The sequence below is a fragment of the Manis javanica genome, chromosome 7, assembly GCF_040802235.1.
Source record: "Manis javanica isolate MJ-LG chromosome 7, MJ_LKY, whole genome shotgun sequence".
Taxonomy (NCBI): Eukaryota; Metazoa; Chordata; class Mammalia; order Pholidota; family Manidae; genus Manis; species Manis javanica.
In genome coordinates, this window is record NC_133162.1 from 29,961,093 (window position 1) to 29,980,615 (window position 19,523).

The 19,523-nt window shown below is 53.7% G+C and overlaps 2 protein-coding genes across 12 annotated transcripts in view; one reads left to right on the forward strand and one right to left on the reverse strand.

Moving 5' to 3' along the window:
• ZFYVE27 (zinc finger FYVE-type containing 27) overlaps positions 1 to 19,523 on the reverse strand; it is a 108,119-nt gene that overhangs the window by 62,421 nt on the left and 26,175 nt on the right. For 8 of the 11 annotated variants that reach the window (XM_073240586.1, XM_073240585.1, XM_073240587.1 and 5 more), the window contains 2 exons: positions 15,834 to 15,880; positions 15,449 to 15,530 (listed from right to left, as the gene is read on the reverse strand). In XM_073240586.1, the coding sequence (XP_073096687.1) occupies positions 15,449 to 15,530; positions 15,834 to 15,880 (129 nt within the window). Of the gene's footprint in view, positions 1 to 12,852; positions 14,467 to 15,448; positions 15,531 to 15,833; positions 15,881 to 17,218; positions 19,097 to 19,523 lie in introns of those variants that run through there. The other 3 variants (XM_037015718.2, XM_037015719.2, XM_037015720.2) reach the window with 2 other exon arrangements.
• SFRP5 (secreted frizzled related protein 5) lies at positions 231 to 8,014 on the forward strand. Its single transcript, XM_017664511.3, has 3 exons — positions 231 to 1,003; positions 3,171 to 3,248; positions 4,901 to 8,014. Exons 1-3 carry the CDS (start codon positions 484 to 486, stop codon positions 5,245 to 5,247), a joined length of 945 nt encoding a protein of 314 aa, XP_017520000.2. The 5' UTR covers positions 231 to 483; the 3' UTR covers positions 5,248 to 8,014.

Here is a 19,523-nt window from a genome sequence, read left to right on the forward strand (position 1 = left end):
AGGGGGAAAGGCCGAGACGAAGAGATAAGCAAGTGAAGTGAGTGAGAAAAGGACCAGGAGAAGCTGCGGAGAAGATAAGAAGGAAGGATGGAGAAGGCGAGGGGAGCGGAGAATGCCGAGGGAGGCGAGGGAGCCGGGGGAGAGGCACAGGGAGAGACCAGGGCTTCGGGAAAGGCGGGCGGGAGCGAGCGGGAGGGGCTGCGGGGCTGCGGGGCTCCACCCTGCCTCCCTGCCTCCCTGCCTTCCCGCCTTGGCGGGTGAGCCGGGCGGCAGGAGATTGGCTGGGGAACGCGGCGAGTCCGGGGCTGGAGCCCCGAGGTGGGAGGCGCCAAGATCACTCAGTGCGCCCGGGAGCGGAGCGACGGCTGCCACCCACTTAGGCGACCTCAGCGGCGGTGACAACTGCAGGGAAACATCGTTGCGGCGGGCGCACGCCGAGGCACGTGGGGGCGCCACGCAGCGAGCGTCGGGGCCTGCTCAGCCATGCGGGCGGCGGCGTGCGGCGTGCGGGCGGCCGCGCTGGCCCTGCTGCTGGGGGCGCTCGGGGCGCCGGCGCGCGGCGAGGAGTACGACTACTACAGCTGGCAGGCCGAGCCGCTGCACGGGCGCTCGTACTCCAAGCCGCCGCAGTGCCTCGACATCCCCGCCGACCTGCCGCTCTGCCACACCGTGGGCTACAAGCGCATGCGGCTGCCCAACCTGCTGGAGCACGAGAGCCTGGCCGAGGTCAAGCAGCAGGCGAGTAGCTGGCTGCCGCTGCTGGCCAAGCGCTGCCACTCGGACACGCAGGTCTTCCTCTGCTCGCTCTTCGCGCCCGTCTGCCTCGACCGGCCCATCTACCCGTGCCGCTCGCTGTGCGAGGCCGTGCGCGCCGGCTGCGCGCCGCTCATGGAGGCCTACGGCTTCCCCTGGCCCGAGATGCTGCACTGCCACAAGTTCCCCCTGGACAACGACCTCTGCATTGCTGTGCAGTTCGGGCACCTGCCCGCCACCGCGCCTCCAGGTAGCGCCGCCGCCGCCGCCCCCACGCGCTCCAACGGGCCCCAGACGGATGCTGTTCCCCTGGCCCCTTAGCACAGCTCCGCTAGACGCCCCCGAGATGCCACACCCTCTACAAACACACACACACACACACACACACACACACACGCATGCACATCTTTGCTCAGCCTGGCGTGCACCGGGAATTGTTCCCCACAATCTTCTTACCTCCCCACGGATTGCCAGAGTAGTGCCCCCCCTGCAGCTCTGGACATTCCAGAGGTTCTCCCTCATTCCAGCTCTGTTCCTGGAAACCCCTCTGGCGTCCCTTGCGGCGCCCACCTTTCTGAGCCGTCGGAATCCCTAGTGTGACCCCAGTGCTGTCCCGCCACCCTGGGGCATCCTGAGAAGCGTCTTCAAGCCTCTCTCTCAACCCAACAATGCCCTCAGTGGACACACAAGGCCTTTCCCCTCCTCCACAGCAATGGACCCCCGGGGCACCACACAAGCATCTCCCTCACCCCTCCTAGCAAACTGGGGAAGGGGCTGAGGCCCAAGGGAAGGGATATAGCAAAAGACAGGTCTCAGTGCGCTCCAGCGCTGTGGTTTATGCAGTCCCCACTCCATTTTCTGCACCTGGGAACCTTAAATTCCCTCACTCTCCTCCTCAACCACCCAAACCTACAGACCTTGGGTAAGGCTCTGTGCTGAAGAGAGCTTTGTCAGGCTGTGCCCCTAATAAGCAGCCTTTAAGTGAGCGGCTTAACTTAGAGCCTCCATTCTCCCATCTGTAAAGTAGAAACAGATCCCAGGTTCACGAAATCCTATGAGATCCTAACTGCCACCTTGTGCCCCCTCCCACCAGTCCCATTACCCCTAAGTCCAGCTTCCCCTTTGCTGTGTGCCTCCCTCACCCTTCCCCTGCCTTCTGCCAAACTCCTTCCAGGAGGAGTAAGCCCAGGTTGGGCACCAGACAGGAGCATAACAAGTGGCACCAAGCAGAAAAGCTTTGCCTGGGCAGTTATGAGAGTCGGGGGGGCCCCTAATGCTGGGGCTCCCCCACAGGGCAGCACCACTCCCCCTTTCTCCTATCCGACCCCGCTCCCAGAAAGCAAATGAACCCCACCACACCCCACCCACCCTCTCAGGACTACTTCACCCACACAGTCCCCTGTTGTACACACCCATGCCCTCCCCTGAGAGTCGTGGTGGGGAGGGGGTCCTGTGGCTGGAGAGTGTTGAGAGAAAGGAAACCCCTCTATTCTCAGGTTGGAAATGGGATTGGGAAACAGGGGAGAGAGAGGGCGAGCTCAGCAGCACAGTCCCCAGCTGGGATCCTAGCATGGTTCCTTTCCTGGTCTTGAGGCCCAAACGCTAACGGCCTGGAAGGCAAGGAAATCTCAAACTCCAAATCCCACCTGGCCCTGCTCTCACCCTGTCGCCCTCTGTGAAACACCCATGCCCCCATGATGGGTGCCTACCTAGAGGCACAGGCATAGGGGGGCCGAGGTCAGGTGTTGTGTGGTGGCCTGATGACCACAGGCAGCCAGAACTGTTTGTGTGGCAAACAGATGAGACTATTTCACAGAAAAATAAGGAGTTCTAGCTTTCCTTGAAGTCTTTGGGCAATGCAAAGCTGCCCACTTTAGAGAGGGTTGCTCCTCCATTTATTACAGTCCCTGCCCTGCCAGCATCAATCATTTACCCACCTGCCTGCACCCTGTGTTCCTACAAAGACCCTGCAGACTCTGCCACCCCAGCACTAGCCTGGGAGTCACAAATCCTGAGTTCTAAGCTCAGTTCACACTAGCTCTGTGGACTTGGGGAGCCACTCTGGGCCTCCATTCCCTTTTCTCTGAAAAAGGAACAGATTATTATTCCTACTTCACAGACTGAGGGTTAAATGAGATGAAATTTAGAAGACACCAGTACACAGCATGGTTGCAGCTGCCAGGGTCACAGGGCAATCATGCCCACATGGGCAGTTTTGTCCTGCACAGACTTCTCTTTTGAGCTTCACAACCTCTCTTGAGCAGGTGGTGTTATCATCCCATTTCCTGATGAGGAAGCTGAGGCTTGGCAGGGAAGGGGGGTCATCAGTGGGGAGGCCTGCACACTAAGCAGCTCTTTGAACTCAGATCCCCTCACCAGCCTCCCTCCGGTGATCCCACCCTTGCTTCTCTCCTCAGTGACCAAGATCTGCGCCCAGTGTGAGATAGAGCACAGTGCTGACGGCCTCATGGAGCAGATGTGTTCCAGCGATTTTGGTGAGCATGGAGCCCACCCAGCCATTGCCCTGATGCCACCCCCAATCCCTCCTCCTTGACATACACAGATGTGCTCACACCCAGCACAGTGAATCCTAACAGTTATCGCATCATGGACCCCTTTTGGAATCTGATGGTAACCATGAACCCTCTCCCCAGAGAAGTGCACCTCTTTTTGCAGGTTGTCTCAGGGGCTTCAGAAGTCCCTCAGGGCCATGGGCCTCAAAAACCATCCCTGGCTAGGTCTCTTTTGGTGCTGTCACACAGGGCCTCCAGGGCTGGATTCTCTTTGAGATAGCAGGCTTAACCTGGAGATGGATGGGGCAGCATAGGGGAGAGAGGGGCTCCAAGAGAGAAGTGCAGCCCCCTCATCCCTGGGCACCTGTGGCAGGGGGGGAGCTGCCTCAACTGTCCCACAACTTTATCCTGGAGCCTCCCCATTCCCAGGATAGCTGAGCCAAGTCTAGTCAAGACCTGGCTCCTACATGGACCACAGAGCCCAGCATGTGATCTATGCCAAGTCAGCTCCTGTTCTGCATCTTAGCCTCCCTGTCTATAAAAAAGAGAGTGATGAAATCCTTACTTCAGCAGGTCTTTTATATAGTTAGTCTGTCTGGAAAGAGAATGCTACTATTGCAGGGTGTGTGTGCTGAACAGAGAAAAAGAGGGAGTAGGGGCAGAAAAGAGAGCAAAGGAAAGAGATTTCATAATAATGTCCTTCAGTGGGTAGTTATTCTCTGGCTCTTCCCTGGCTGCTGAGTTGGGGGCCCAGAAGCCTGAAGAAGAGGGGGCACTAGTTTAAGTGACTCCCTGCCAAACTGAGGACTCCCCGCCCCCAGCCCATTAGGCTCTCTGCGGCCCCCTCAGCACACCCCGGATGGCCATACTCTGACACTCTCTGGCCTTCAACTACCGCCCTCCACTGCCCCCGACACCACTACAAATATACTCTCCTGCATAAAAACGCAGCACCACACACCCATACTCCCTCCCACACTGTACAGTCTCACACAGATCACAGTGGTGTCTTCACACCATCCCGAGCTAGTTGTGCATAGCACTTCCCAACCCTGCATTCAGTATGTGGTGGGTCACCCCATGGAAACCAGCACGTGGTAAAGAGCAGGGCCCCTCTACAGAGCCAGCTGTCGAGCTGTACCATCCCACCACCGCTCTAGCCACCCACATACTCACACATACACACACAGAAATCCCATTTGGAAGCATCCCCAGAAAGCATGAAGTCCAGCCTCCCTCCCTCCCAAGGACTCTCTCTGCTAACTCCCCTCCAACTAGTCAGCTCCACCCCCAGTATTTTCTCCTTGGGGAGGCTGTGCTTGGTGCGAAGGCACAGGCTCTGGAGCCAGCCAATCCTCGGGTCAATCCCTCCTCTAGAGTTCAGGCCAGCCACAACCTCTCCACACTCATTTACCCCCCAAACCTAGAGAATGAAATGTGCTCGTGTCTGTGAAGGTCCAGCACATGACAGGAGCTTCATAAATATTAAAATTAAAATGTACATCTATATGCCCCACCTTCCCAAGCCCCAGGCTTGGGACTTCAGGCAGAAACACCAACATGGGGCCACCGACATCCTGAACAAGCCTGACTGTGCTCACCCTGTACCTCTGTCCACCGCCCAACACACACAGTGCTCAAGATGCGCATCAAGGAGATCAAGATAGAGAATGGGGACCGGAAACTGATTGGAGCCCAGAAAAAGAAGAAGTTGCTCAAGCCGGGTCCCCTGAAGCGCAAGGACACCAAGAGGCTGCTGCTGCACATGAAGAATGGCGCCAGCTGCCCCTGCCCACAGCTGGACAGCCTGGCTGGCAGCTTCCTGGTCATGGGCCGCAAAGTGGATGGACAGCTACTGCTCATGGCCATCTACCGCTGGGACAAGAAGAATAAGGAGATGAAGTTCGCAGTCAAATTCATGTTCTCCTACCCCTGCTCCCTTTACTACCCCTTCTTCTATGGGGCTGCTGAACCCCACTGAAGGGTGCTCCTCCCCGCCCTACCCAGCCAGCTGTGCCCTGCCCACTGTCTCTGCCCCTGGGGTGCACTCTCTCCTGCCAACCTGCCCCAACCCCTACTCCCAGGCTGACCCAGCCCCTGCCGGAGAGTGGGTTCATGCAGAGGTGTTACCTGCACAGGCCCTAAGGGATGGGCACGCAGCCTGGGCTGTCTCTGACTGGGGTTCTGGGGTCCTTGGGGGCTTTGTCTCTTAGGAGCAGGGCTTTCTCATGTGGGGGGAAACCCCAGGGTCTCAGAAAGAGAGCAAAGGAAGGAGAGAGTGAAGGGAGCAGGGAGGGGCTCTGAGCAGCCTGAGAAGATGGCTTCCAGAGCAGACCGTGGTGTCTGCTCCTCAGTTGCCGGTGGGACCTCGTCCTGAAGAGAAGTCTTGATATTAAGCTGAGCCTCTTGGGGGACAGCTCTCTGCCCCCTCACATGTCCTTACTCCAAGGAAGGGTGTTAGAGTCACATTGCCCTCCAGCCACACGTCCTCATCTCTGCCTGTTTCCCTTCCCACTGGACTGGAGAGAAACCCAGCCCAGGCCCCCTCCCATAGGCTCACTTCCTGGAGTTCATTCCTCAGCCTCTGCATATTCCTCTTATTCTGAGGATGAGTAAATTATTCCTACTTTGGGGGGGGGGCATAGGTACCAGACTGATACAGGTAGGGTCTGGGGGGGGTTCCCCTAAATTTTTAATTAAATCAAAGGAAACAACCGTTGTTTCTGACCAGGTGAGTTCTTCATCAGCTGGTTCCCCAGAGGTTCAAGAGGCCCTTGTCACAGCCGCCTGTCCACTGTCATACTTGGAATGCCTGAGAGATGCCCGTGTTTTTGTACAATCTCTGAGAGCAAGGGTTGCCCTTCTTATCCCCCGACTAAATAAGGGATGAAGATGACCATCCTTCAGTCCCTGAGCGGGGACAGAGCTGCCAAACTTCCCAGCCTTCTCCCATGGTCAGAAGGCTCCCACAGCCCTGATGCATCTCTCCAATGTGTACAATGCCTGCTCCGAAGAGCCCAACAAGGCTGGGCTGCAGGGAACTACTCGGAAGAGCCACAGGCCTAAATGGGTCACAATTCCCCCTTCAGCACACAAATACCCCTGGGCACCAGTCCTGACTTGTGGGAGACAATGGTGTAGACCAATGCCACTCTAACCATGGTTCCTGGCCCAGAGCATTTCACCTGGGAACTGGTTAAAAACACAGCTCAGGCCCCACCCCAGACGTGCAGTATCAGAGTCTGCATTTTAACATGTAAAGCTTCAAGTTATCTAGCGAACTTTACAAAATACTTGGCTCCAATCTAAAACGATTAAATCCAAACCTCTGCAGGGTGCTCAGAAATCAGCATTTCTAGATGCTTCGTGGCATGTGTGCTGCTAGGGTTGAGAACCTCAATCTAGAGGAGCCACAGCAGAGGCAGGAGGGTGAGGGGCTAGGATTACCTCAGGCTGGAGGGGTCTTAGTCCTGCATACAGGGAGGGGACCAGCTATAATGCAGCGGCTTCTTCAGTGTGCCCAGAGCAGTGGAGGTTGCTAGATGGAGCAGGGATGAGAGAAGGCTTGAAACATAGACACCAGGCTGCTGTCACTCAAATGTCCAGCATTTGGAGGGGATGGCGCCAAGGGAAAGTCCCTGGCAGTGGTGGGGTGTGGGGTGTCCATCAGCAGATGCCAAGGACAGGGCAGATGTGCCCAGAGCAGGGGGCTGAGGACACCCCCAGAGAGGCTTCCTCACCAGTGGAGATACAGCTGGCTTGCCAAGTCCAGTCAAGGCCTGCTGCTCCAACAATGGAGCCACGCTCTCTCAAAGTGAGGAGAGCCTTGGCTTCTGCAGGTCTCAGAGGAGCAAGCTGCTACAGAGATTCAAACAAGGCCGAGGGCCCAAACTCTGCTGCGGAGCCTGTGTGAGCCAACAGGTGGTCTGACAGCCCGCCCATAAATCACTCCCTGGGCAGTCAGGTGGCCTCACCACAGGCCAGGGGCGGCAGAGGCCTGCTTGTTTCTCCTCACCCCTAAGGAAGCCTCTGCCACCCACCCTCCCCGAGCGCTGCCCAGCCTACCTGGCTCCCTGAATCTGCCCCTTGTCTTCCAGCCTCCTACCCCGACCAAATATTTACAGATACTTCTATGGTCAACTAGGAGCAGGGATTATTTTTCCATTGAACATACAGGACTCAGGCTGCCTCTGGCCAGAACATAATACTGACCTCTGTCAGGTGCTGGCAGCAAGGGAGAGGGGGAAGGAGAAGGGGAAGGGGGAGGGAGAAGGGAGAGGGGAGGGGAGGGAGGGGAGAAGGGAGAGGGGAGGGGAGGGAGGGGAGAGGGAGAGGGCAGGGGAGAGGACAGGGAGGGAGAGGAGAGGGCGTGGGGGCAGCTGGCCAGCGCTTCCTTAGTTCCTCGCAGGAAGCTCCAGTCAGGCACTGCTCACCCACCCTTCACAAAGGCATCAGCTCTGTCCCCCAAATCTGCTGTCAGACCCCCCAGCAGTCTCTTCCCTAAGACCAAGAAGAATCCTCCCAAAGACCAGGAAGGCTCTGCAAAGCCTGAGCCCAGCCCTCATGTCCTTCGGTCAGGAAACACTCCCACCCGGCCTGCCTGGAGTCAGGCAGCTAGTGCTGTTCAGCAAGCACCCAGGATGCGAATCGGTGAACAGCTGCATCTGACTGTGTGGACTAAAAACCCCAAGAAACAGGGCTTCTCCACACAAGAAGCCTGGAGGGAGGAGGAGAGGTGGGAGGTCCAGATCCAGACTCACTGTGTCTTCCTGCTGCCAAGGGGCGGCTTTTGTTCTTAAGGTTACAGATGGCGCCTCCTCCTCCCCACCTCTCAACCACATTCTAGGCAGCAAGGTGGGGGGAGGCTAAACAAAAGCAGCATGTCAGCTGCCTCTGGTCCTTTTAATCAGGAAAACAGTAATTTCCCAACAAGTCCCACCTGGCAGATTTCCACTTCTAGCTCGCCAGCCAGAACTAAGTCACATGGCCACCCCTAGTTGCAAAGGAGCAGAGGAAATCAAGTGTTTCAGCTGGGTACAAATTCAGAGTTCTAATGAAGACAAAAGGATTTGGGGCAGGCCGCTGAACACCCAGGATGGGGCAAGAAGAGGCAGTAGCGCCCAGTTATGGGTTCCAATCTTGTGATTCAGTGACCATATGATACTGGGAACATTGACAGCTGTAAAATGAAGCAATAATGTCTGCTTAACAAGGTGGCTGAGTGTTAAGTAGGGAAATGTATGAAAAGTACCTGGAAACAATGCCCAGCATTTAGAAGATATTTATTAGTAATTAGATGGTAATTACTATTTTGATTAACCAAAGGCCTTAACATAGCATAGTGCCTGCACATAATAGGTGCTCAATAAATTCCTAATTTGTTTGTTAACCAACTAAGAAACACTACTGGCAGGAAGGCATGGAAAAGACAGGAACATCTCATCTAAAAGCCAGAATTGTTACTTTCAGAAAGGGGCTATGTGGGTAAAATGAAAGTTCCTGTGGCCAGGATTCTCACCTGGCCCTGGTCAGCTTGCTCACAACACGTGTGTGGGCAATGCGTCATTATTGACTCTGTATAAAGAGCTCTGCCCAGTGCTCTGTAGCATGGTTGCAAGGGTGCAGGAGAGCAGAGCAGAGGCTGGAGTTGTGGCAGCGCTGAGGACAGAGGCCAGGAGGATGGCTGTGCAGTATGAATGTGCAGGCAGAGACCGGCTTGCTGCATGCAGACTCACTCTGAGTGAACAGGATTTTAGTGATTGACCTGCCACTGTGGAAATAAAGTTGGGTATAGCCCTTTCACCCCAAGAATGTTCTACTGTCATTTCTTTGGTCACACTGAATCAATAGTGAACTTGCTAGGGGCTGAAACCCATTGGCAAGACAGGCTAGAACCCACATTTGGGGTTTTACTTCAGAAAATAAATCCCTAGGTGCTGTGTAAGCCAATACAGGGGAGAAGACATAGAACGCTAAGAAATAACAAGCCCAGGCTGGGTAGCAGGCACTATTTGAAGCTCTTTGGCATTCTAATTTAAGCCTCCCAATAGCCCCTTGAAGAAGATATCATTAATAACACTTAAATGGTGAGGCTGATTCAGAGAGGTTAATGAACTTGTTGAAGTACACAGAGCTTGTACATAGTGGCCTTACTAGGACTTGACCCCACACTCTTAACTGTACTACTACCTTCATTGGGCAAAGCCAAGAAGCCAGAGACAGGTGGTGGGGAGGTAGAAGGGGATGTGCAGGTGTATATATAGGCCACCATGCTTCTGCCACCCTGCCTCACAGGAAGATGTCTGGGAGCCCTGCTCAGATCCTGCTCCAAAGGTCCTGACAGTGGCAGAAGAGCCAGCCCTGGACCAACCAACACCCAGCAGCCACCCCCTCACCCCCTGCCTCAGCCCGTCAGCATCCAGCCTCTTGGGGCCACAAAGGAAGCTCTCATCCCACAACTGTTTAGTCGGCTGTAATCCTGGCTAAAGTTCGCTCCTTGGGAAATCCAACGTGGGGGGTGGCTGCTGCTGGAATGTGTGTGGCTGGGACCCAGTGTCCCAGCCCTGACGGCAGGCTGTTCTGAGGCCTTGAAGAAAGCAGGCAGCCGGGGGAATCCAGAATCCCCAGCCTCCAGCTGTGCCAGAGAATGGAATGTGCGGCTCTGGAGTATGGAAACAAACCCAGCCAGGAAAGGTGGAGGGGCTGCTTGGAGCAGAGGGGAGCTCCCACCACAAGGCTGCCTCTGTTCCCCTGGAGGCTGAGCACACTCCGCTAGGGCTTTGGGTGGGCAGCGTTAGCTCAGTGGCTCAGAAGCTCCTGCAGTGCGTGTGGGCAAGGCAGAGCAGAGGGAATAAAGACAGCCAGAGCTGCGATGCTCACCCAGTTTCTCTTGGATCTGCAAGCCCCTGTGGCGCCATTCACATCCTGCCTCCACGGCTTACTAGCTGTGTGACCTTTGGCAGGTTACCCAACCCTCCCAGGCCTCCATTTACTCTTCAGTTAAATGGAGTTAATGATAGGACCTAGTATCGGGGACTGCCATGAGGAGAGCGCTGGGGAGATCTGGCTCTCCAGGTTAGTGCAAGGACCAGGACACAAATTAAGAGGCTTGAGGCCTTTTTATTGACAACTCCTCAGCATGTTGCCTAGCACAGCACCCAATAAACTTAAGTATTATGACCTTAGAGCCACAAGCTACAGGATAGATGCCGGGGCCAGAGCCTCTCAAAAGGGTTCCTCTAAGGCTCCATGGAGACAAAGGGGTGAAAATGAGGCTTCATTTGGCTTCAGCTCTGAGAGCAGGTGATCAACCACCACAAATCCTGAAGACCCCAGAAACCACAGCCAGTTGGTTCAAGGTCTTCCAGGGCTCACTGGAAGCTGTTCCCTATCACTATAAAACCATGAAAAGCTTGACAGAACCCTCAACCCAAGCCAGGCTGTGGAGCTGGCAGTCTGTCCCAGGTCTGCCCCAGCAGGTTACCAGGGCTGTAGCAGAACCTGCTGCCCTCCCCTCCCACTGGGTGCCTGAGAACGAACTGGAGGGCATCTTTTTAACCAAGCATCCAATTCTACAACAGACAATCTGTCTTCCAGGCCATCCCACACTGAGTCCTCTCCACGCTGCTGACAAGGATATAAGGCACCACCCAGTCCTGCAAAGTCCCTCCATGGCCTCACTGTCCCAGTATGGTACCTGGACTTTAAAGTGGTCTGTCCCAGGTCTGTTCTCACTAAGGCCCCTCAAGGAGACAAGGAAGTGGCCCCTGGCTTCCCTTCTGTGAGGCTACTGACCCCAAATGATGAAAAATATGTTTTTCATGCCTTTGTATCCCAGGTCTCACCAGCTACTCATGTTATAGTCTGTTTCACCAAATTAGGAATTGTTTTCATTTTCCCAAAATAAAATTATATTGCCTTTGCTTGCTTTTTCAAACTATACTCTCTAGATTCTTCTCTAGAATTCTTTCCTTGCCTCTCTCTAGATTCTTTCTTGAATAATAACCTAAGATTATTCTCATTAACAAGAAAACTGCTGTTCTAAAGCCATCCAGAGCAGAGTTGCTTGTTCTTTTCCTGAAGACTGCCAAGATGGTAGTAATGAGTTAGCATTTCTGAACATTTACCATGCCAAGCACCTACTCCCCACCTCAAGCAGACTATCCCATTTAATCCTCACAGCAGCACTACAAGGCAGATAGCACTATCATGCCCATTTCCCAGACATGGAAAGCAGCATCAAAAGGATTGGGGGCAGTGCCCCTGTGGCAACTGACTCCAGCATGGATGCAGCTGACGGTAGAGATGGGCTAAGTGTGCAGCATGCCTGTGGCTGCACCTGCCTCTACTGCCACCAGACTACCCTTAGCTAATGCTGGCCGCTCCTGCTTTAAGGGGAGTCCCTTCAGGTCCCATCCTCTATCGCTATGAGGAACAGACCTCGTCCAACGCATGTGGTGTCACATCTGCAGTGAGGGGCTACCCTGGAAGATCTCTGAGCATCCTTCCAACTGACCTATCCGTGACATACGCCATCCACTAGATGCGCAGGCACAGCCACGGCCACTTCTTCCCTGGGCCTGCACTATCACTGCTGTGCCCTTTGGTTCAAAGCCTCTATATTCCACACCCCCAACATCTTTCCTGTCCCTCTGGACTGTGAGGCTGCTGAGGCCACTTTGATACTTTTTAAAGTCAACATGCTCTTCTGTAAAAACTGCTAGGGCAAGGTTCTGGCTGGCCCCCTGCCTCTCAAGGACCCTCAGGAGCTGCTGTGGCTCCCCCATACTAGGGGAAGTTCCTAGACTAGGCAGAATCCTATCTAGAACAGACCAAGGCCTCAGCGTGCTGCAAGGACACCCCGGCACCCTGCAGACTGAGCTGCACATGTGTGGGGCCATGAGGATGTGACAACCTGACCTTATCTCTCCGAGGTAGTCTCTCCTCCCCTCCTTTCTGCCCCAGCTTACCATCTGGAAGGCAGGTCATATCCAGCTCTGGTCTGCACAATGCCATCCCAAGCCTTTCATGGCCATTAACTAACTTCCTTGGGCCTCAATTTCCATACCTAGAAAATGGGGAGAAGCACAGTGCCTACCTCACAGGACCATTTTAAGGATTAAGTGAAATACTGTGTGTAAGACACTTAGCACAGTGCTGGGCATGCAGTCAACACCACACACGGCCCTGCACTGAGAGCTGCTTATACTGCCGATCTTATAGTCAATCATCTTTCCCGTGGCTCTCAGCATCCCCAAGAGCTGATCCTTTTTTCCTTTCTCAGAGGGATTAGCTAGAATCTTTTCATTCGAAAGCCTGTACTGCTTGGCATTGACCCAGTTCTGGTCCCCACCCCAAGCCCCAGCCCTCACAACCTGGTCACAAGATGGAGCCTTAAGTCAATCCAACAATCATGCTGAGCCTCCTGTACAAGGCACAGCTTTCCTCCTGTGCCCCCAGCTCCCACCCAGACTTCAGCCTCTTCACCCTCCAGCCCTGACCTGCAGGCACAGCCTAGGCCTGCAAACTCGGCCAGCGCTGGGGAGATCTGGCTCTCCAGGTTAGCACAAGGACCAGGACACAAACATAAGAAGCTTGAGGCCTTTTTATTGACAATTCTCCATATACACAGAGATCCTTTTAGGTCCTCTTGGTGTTTTAGGTCCTCTCCAGTGTAAATAAGCACGGGGTACTTCACTCATGTCTCTGAACAGGACAAAGGGCTGGGGGATGGGGGTACACCAAGGCCCATGTGGTTCTCCAGGGACTTGTACCCCCCTGGCCTGGAGCAGGCCCCTGGCTGTCCAGCCCTCACTAGACTGGTTGGCGTGGCCCCAAAGCTAACCTGGGTGGTCCCTGTCTCCCCAGTCTGCCTCCTTAGGGGTCTGGGTCCCAGGCAGCCCATGACTCCAGGGAAGCATCCTAGGGTAGAAGCCGCCACCCATCCTCCTCATCCCATTCCTTGTGCCGCACATTCCCAGGAACCAAGCAATAAATAAATAAATACTTCAAAAAGGCAGAGCAGCTCCAGGAGAAGGAAAGAATGCCTGAGCTCGCTCATGGCTTAGGGAGAGACACTGAGCCCCTCAGAGTCCAGAAGTAAAAATGAAGTTGTTGGAAAGAGGATGGGAACCCCAAGTGGCCTTATCTCAAAACTGAGACTGTCCTGCTGGGGAATAGCCCTGGAATGTAGGGCCTAGCCAGCAATATCCTTCATTTCCCAGGACCCCAAGGATCAAGGACTTCAGGACCTCTGCTCTGCTCTCTTGGTCTCACACCCCATGAGATGAGGGGCTGAGAAGGGAAATGTAGCTCTGGGTCAAGAAGGTGCACGAGGCTGTGAGCAGGGAGGAGCTGAAGTGATCTGAATGCCCAGCATCTACCCAGAGTTGCTGAGGACACAGGCTGGTATGTGGCTGACAGTTTGCAAGTCAAGGTGTCCATAAGGTGGGGCTGAGGTCCTCTGAGCTGCTGGGACGTTTTGCTCTCCTTAATACCAAAGGACTCTGCCAGGACCTCCTAAACATGTCCTCCTTTGGGGGAACTTGGGAACCTCAACCCTGTTTCCAGAAGCACTTTTGGTCTTGTTAGCCCTGCCACATCCTTTGATAGGAAAATGAGATCCTGATGCCTGGAGGGACATTCAAACAGCAGAGTTGCAGCATGGCATCCCCAAACCTTTCTGCTGGCACTCAAAGACCAAGGGCTTGGCCCAGCACCCAGCAAGAGAAAAAAATCTCTTTACCCAATCTCTGATCTCGGTCTCCTGGAATTCCCTGATGTGGAGAAATGTCCTGATCCTCAGAAATCCCAGTTGAGACTAAGCCTGGCTAACTCTGCCCTCTAGCTTGTATTTCCTGACCAGCCCAGGGTAGAGCAAGGTAAACGTGCCAGGCCCTCCAGGGGTTCCTCTCCTCTCTGTGATTTGGGCACAGAGGGTAGCCATTACCAGCCATCTGCAGGAGTGGGGAACGGCTCTAGGATCGCACTGGAGATAGTGAGGGCAGAGAAGGAAAGCCTACCTAGCATCCGGGCCACATTTGCCCAGCACACACCTCATGGGGATAAGGGTTAGGGGGAGTGGGTCTACTGCTGGCCCCAGTGACTGGCGCCTGCTTGGACCCTGACCCCTCTTCTCACTTGCTCAGGGTCTGGTTACATGAAGCACACACAAACACAGTCTCTCTCAGGGCTTCAGGGGCTGAAAAGGAGGAAGAACATAGTGAGATGCTTCCTCTTGCCCTCTGGCTCATGGCCCCAACTACCAGAACCACCTCCCCATCCCCAGAAGCCCCACAGAGACTGCCCACTGCCCAGCCCACATCGTCACTGACCCAGCTCACTAGCCTGCCCTCAAAGACCTCTCTATCCCTGGAACTGAGGGCCTTGGGAGTGACTGTACCAACAGCAGGCCCCTCCCAGGTGTTGCAGGAGGTAGAAATTATTCTGACACCAACAAAGCACCTTTAAAAATGTTTTCAAAGTAAAATGTCAAAAGAAAATTTTCCAAAATGTTTTAACAGTGGTTATCCCTAAGTGTTAAGATTACAGGATTATTTTCTCTTCCTCCTTCTTCTGTACAGTAATTTCCAAATCTTCCAGAGTAAGCATATGTTACTTGCATGCCCAGTGGGAAAAAAAAAACCTTGATTTATCATTATATCACCAAGCAGTACATATGTACCCATTTTTTATAATATGCATGTGCATTTACCCTATGTGCAAACAGTGTTCTTCCTTTATGTTATCTGTGTTGTTTGTGAGTATGTACAGCTTTTAAAAAGGAAATTACTTTTTGTTGCTGTTGTTAAAAGTATAAACAAGGTAACAAGAAGTGTAAAATTAAGGACTCTGGTTTCCTTTCGGGAAGGTGGGAATGGCGCTGGGGAGCTCCATGGTGTTGCTAGTGCTCCATTTTTTAACTTCAGTGAGGGCGTCACAGGTATTCACTTATGCTTTATAATTCAGATACACTATATATATATTATTTGGGATGCTCAAATATTTCAGTTTTTTGTTAAAGGGCGATGGAGGAGATGTTACTACAAACCAGACTTGGATCCAATTTCATTTGACCTCTTACTGACCCCTAGCTCCTGTCCCACAACCCAGCACCCCTCAGAAGAGGCGGGAACCAGCCAAGCCCTCCCACTGCCCTGACCGCCACCGCCCACACCACTCACCTGTAGCCCCCATAGAGGACTTGGGCACCTTGAAAGAGCAACACCGAGAGCAGAAGCTGTTTCCACAGTTACTGCAGCTCCGCTGCAGACAAAAGCCAAGGTCAGTATCAGATGCATCCCCCATCCCTGGGTACCTGGAGCCCCCAATGCCCCCTTTCTTTCCACCAGCCAATCCCACCCAAGAGATTTGGGTCCACTGTGAGACTGTGAGGTGCCCAATACACCATCCCATGGGAAGGCAGATGAAAGTGTGGGCACAGGGGCAGGGAAGACCCATTCATTTGAGCAAAGCTCAGATGCCAGGCCCAATGTGCCCCAATGACTCCCCACCTCTCCCCTGTATCTTGGCCCAAATCCTCAGCAAACACACCCTGGAGAGACTTACCCTCTTCTTCAGCACTGAGAAGGTGGCTGAGCAGCCTGTACAGTTCCCTGAGAAACAGAGGCAGCAGCTCAGCCTTGACCCAGCCTGGCCTCTCACCTGCTCCTGCCTCTTCTAAATGGGGACACTTAGGACACCAGACCAGCCCAAACTCCCTGGCTGGGAGCAGTGAGCAAGGGAGCAAAGTCCAGATCCAGAGACAGGGAGAGGGATTCAAATTGAGGAGGAAAAACTGCTGGCTGCTGGGCATCAATGTCTCTAGACTATAACAGTTGACAGTCCCTGCACCCTCCCAGGTTTAGAGGCCCCACCCACAGGTCCAGCCAGAATCAGAGTACCCAGCAGAATTCACTCCTTGGAAATCATATCAAGATGGCAGGGACCTGACAACAGGCATCCCTCAGAGAAGGCGGCTCCAATGACCTCAAATGAAACCTGACTAATAGGTCCCTTTCAAAGTATTGCCTTACAAATACTCTACCCACACATAAAGACAGAAATGCCCCGTAAAACCCCAACTCCTGCTGTCATCTGATGATCAGGAGAGAAGCTCGGAACCAGGCACCTTCCAAGAAGAGTACTCTGAATGGTGGGTGGGATGAGGCAAACAACCAGACACACAACAAGATGACAAAGTTTCAGACAATGGCAGAGAAGTCAGTGGCAGCTTGGCAAATGGCTGGGAGGAGGTAGGAGGGGTGAAGAAGAGATGAAGGATGGGGAAAGAGGAGACTGATTGCTCTTTTGAGGCTACATCAAGGCAGGCAGGCCTAACAGAAGCTGTGCTCACCGCCCACCCACGCTTGCAGGAAAACTGAAGATGGAAAAGGCAGACTGCAACAAGTATACAGTCTGATGGAGGAGGTGAGTGAGAACTGAAAGGATGGAGGCAAACTGAAATTGGAGGCAAGGGAAAAGGCCACACTGGGCCCCTGTGACTTCAGTCGGCTCCAGAAGCAAAAGCAAACCCTGAAAAGGACAAAGAAGGTTCCAAGGGAGGCCCCCAGAAATACTATGGTTCAGTACAGAAATCTCCGTGCAGGCAGGAGGCGTTGAGTCAGGGAGGAAAGGCAGGGGTCCACAGGAGGAATGAGTGCTGCCAAAAGGGGACCAGACAGCCCAGCCAAGGGCTGTGGGCCCAGAAGGAAGATGAGCTGGGTCCTGGGAAAACTTGAGAAGAGATAAGGCTACTGGAGGACATTTCCAGAACTTGGGGCCCAAAGGCCTCCTGTGATCTGACTAGAGCAAATCAGCTTCAGGGAGCTGTCAGACCTGTCCAGCCAGGCACAGAGCACCAGGCCTCACCTTCACACAAAGGCCCAAAGCTATATTGACAGCTACATGTGGTCCCTTCCTCTGTCCAGCCAGAATCGCTTCCTTTGCAGCTCTTGCCAAGGAACACTCCCTGTGTTCAAGGGAAGAAGGGCCCTGGCTAAAACAAGGAGAACTCTAAGGCCAAGGTGCTTAAGGTAGATGCCCCTGCTGTCAGTCAGCTCATGGCCCCCGCAGAGGAGAGAAGAGCACAGTGGGTGCTACTGGTGGTGTCAAAGCAGGAAATAGGCTGCCCTAAGACTGTGTCCCCCCACACAGAATTTGGGCAAGGCAGTCTGCCTCCGCTTCTCCTAGGGGCATGGGACAAGGGAGAGAAGCCGCTCAAAGACTGACACTCTGGCCCATGTCAATTCCTCTCAACTAAATAGAGTGCCAGGGCCAAGCACCCCAAGGCAGCCACGTAGTCTAATAAAACAACCACGTACCAATGAACAGGTCTGGGGCCAGGGTGGGTTCCGTGTGCTGACAACAGCTCCACCAATAACATGGAGGAGAGCACCCCTGTTCCCTCCCAACATCCGTAACTCTTCATGCCCCCATTCTTGGCAAAGATCCTGATTCACCATGTGATGATGCCATGGGGCGGTTAAGGGCAGGAGCAGCTTAGGACCACATGGGGCCTACCAGGGAAATGGTCAGGAAGCCTCCAGGCCAGAGAGAAGCCCTTTCCCCCAGGACTCTCCCACTTGGAGACCACAGAGAAGCTCCTGAGAAGCCTGTCCTCATCCCTTCCATGTGTCCCCTTCATCCACCAGCAGCCAGAATGGAATGGCCCCAAAGCAGCTTACCTCACACTGGCATGAGGGAGCCAGACCCAGGAGCTGAGGGACTACCCCTGCCTCATAGCCAGGAGCTTGAGGACATCTCAAGGAGGGGTGGCAGGCAGTTGTGAAGGAGGAGGGGCTAAGAGGGGCTTAGGAAGAACCTCTGCCATCCTCGCGGGAGCCTGAAAGGCCTCTGCCTGTCCTGACAGGGATTACCTGAACCAAAAGCCAAGTACAGAAAAAGGACAGACACAAAACCAGGGGCCTTCAGACACCAGAGCAAAGGAGGAGGATGAGTTAGAAAGAACACAGGAGCCAGATCAGACCACCTGGATTTGAGTCACAGTTCAGCCATTTACTGGCTGAAGACATAGGCAAATCACTCTTCTCATCCCGGGTTTACTCCCCTGCCCAAAAGGAATATCTAAGGGCCCTTCCTTGAAAGCATAAATACAAACAAATCAATTGCCAGAGCAAGAGCATTAATTCCTTGTGGTGTCACCTGGGACATCTGGAACCCAGCAGCTTCTAAGCCCATAAGAACCATGTGTTCCTGTCATGCCTGCCATCAGGACTAAATGACAGGGTATATGCGAAAGTGCTTTGAAGTGAGAGTGTGCCCAGAAGTCAGCAATGGTCTCAAATGAAACAAAGGGACCTTCAATGACAGGGAGACATTCACGCAGCAGAAAGAAAGAGCACGTCCAGAACCTCTAATCCTGCGAAAACCACACCCCTGTTGCTGCAGGGGCAGGAGGGCAGGCTCCTGATGCCCTAGGTCAATTCCTCAAAGATAAATCCCAGGGGCCTCTCTCAGGGCACAAACCCTAAAACTCACTCACAACAGTACATACAGTACAGCCGCCCCAGCCTCCTCCCCATTGACTGACCCCCGGCAGAAGCAAGGCTCTTCTTCAGGACCAGAGTGACTCCCAAGTCACCTGCTCTCTAGGCTTCAGCCATGACTTGTCGGCTCAGCTCCTCTGCTCCCAATCTGAGTCAGGTTTCCAACCTCTGCAAACAGTCATGTCTACCCTTCTCCAAAGCTGCCTTGTTCAACCCACCCTCACTACCCCCGCCAGTAAAATAAGGACTGGCCATCTGCGAGCTTGGCTGGTTGGGGCTCTATCAGGCTAGAAAAAGATACTGCTTGCTTCAAGTTGCTTCCACCTGGAAAGGAAAGATCCAGAAAGACTCCTAGGCACCTGCCAGAGTCTCTCATATCAACAGCACCCTTATTAACACTTACTATAGAGCAGCTAGCACCATGCTAGCACTTAATAAACATTATCTCATTTGAGACCTGTACTAACCCCTGCAAGGTAGGAATGATCATTATCCCCCTCTAACACAGGGAAAACTGGAGGCACAGACAAGCTCAGTAACATGTTCAAGGACACCCAGCAGAGTTGGAATTGAAACGAGAAAAACAGACCCCAGACTCTGCTCTCAGCCACTATGCTGCATGGCCTTCTGAGGTCCTGCCTGTTTCAGAATTATACTTCTCCACAGTCCTGGAGTGGCATTTCCAGTAATAAGTTTCTCTTCTTCCCACAAGCTAATGTTCAGCAAGGACAGAAGAACAAGAAAGAAGCCA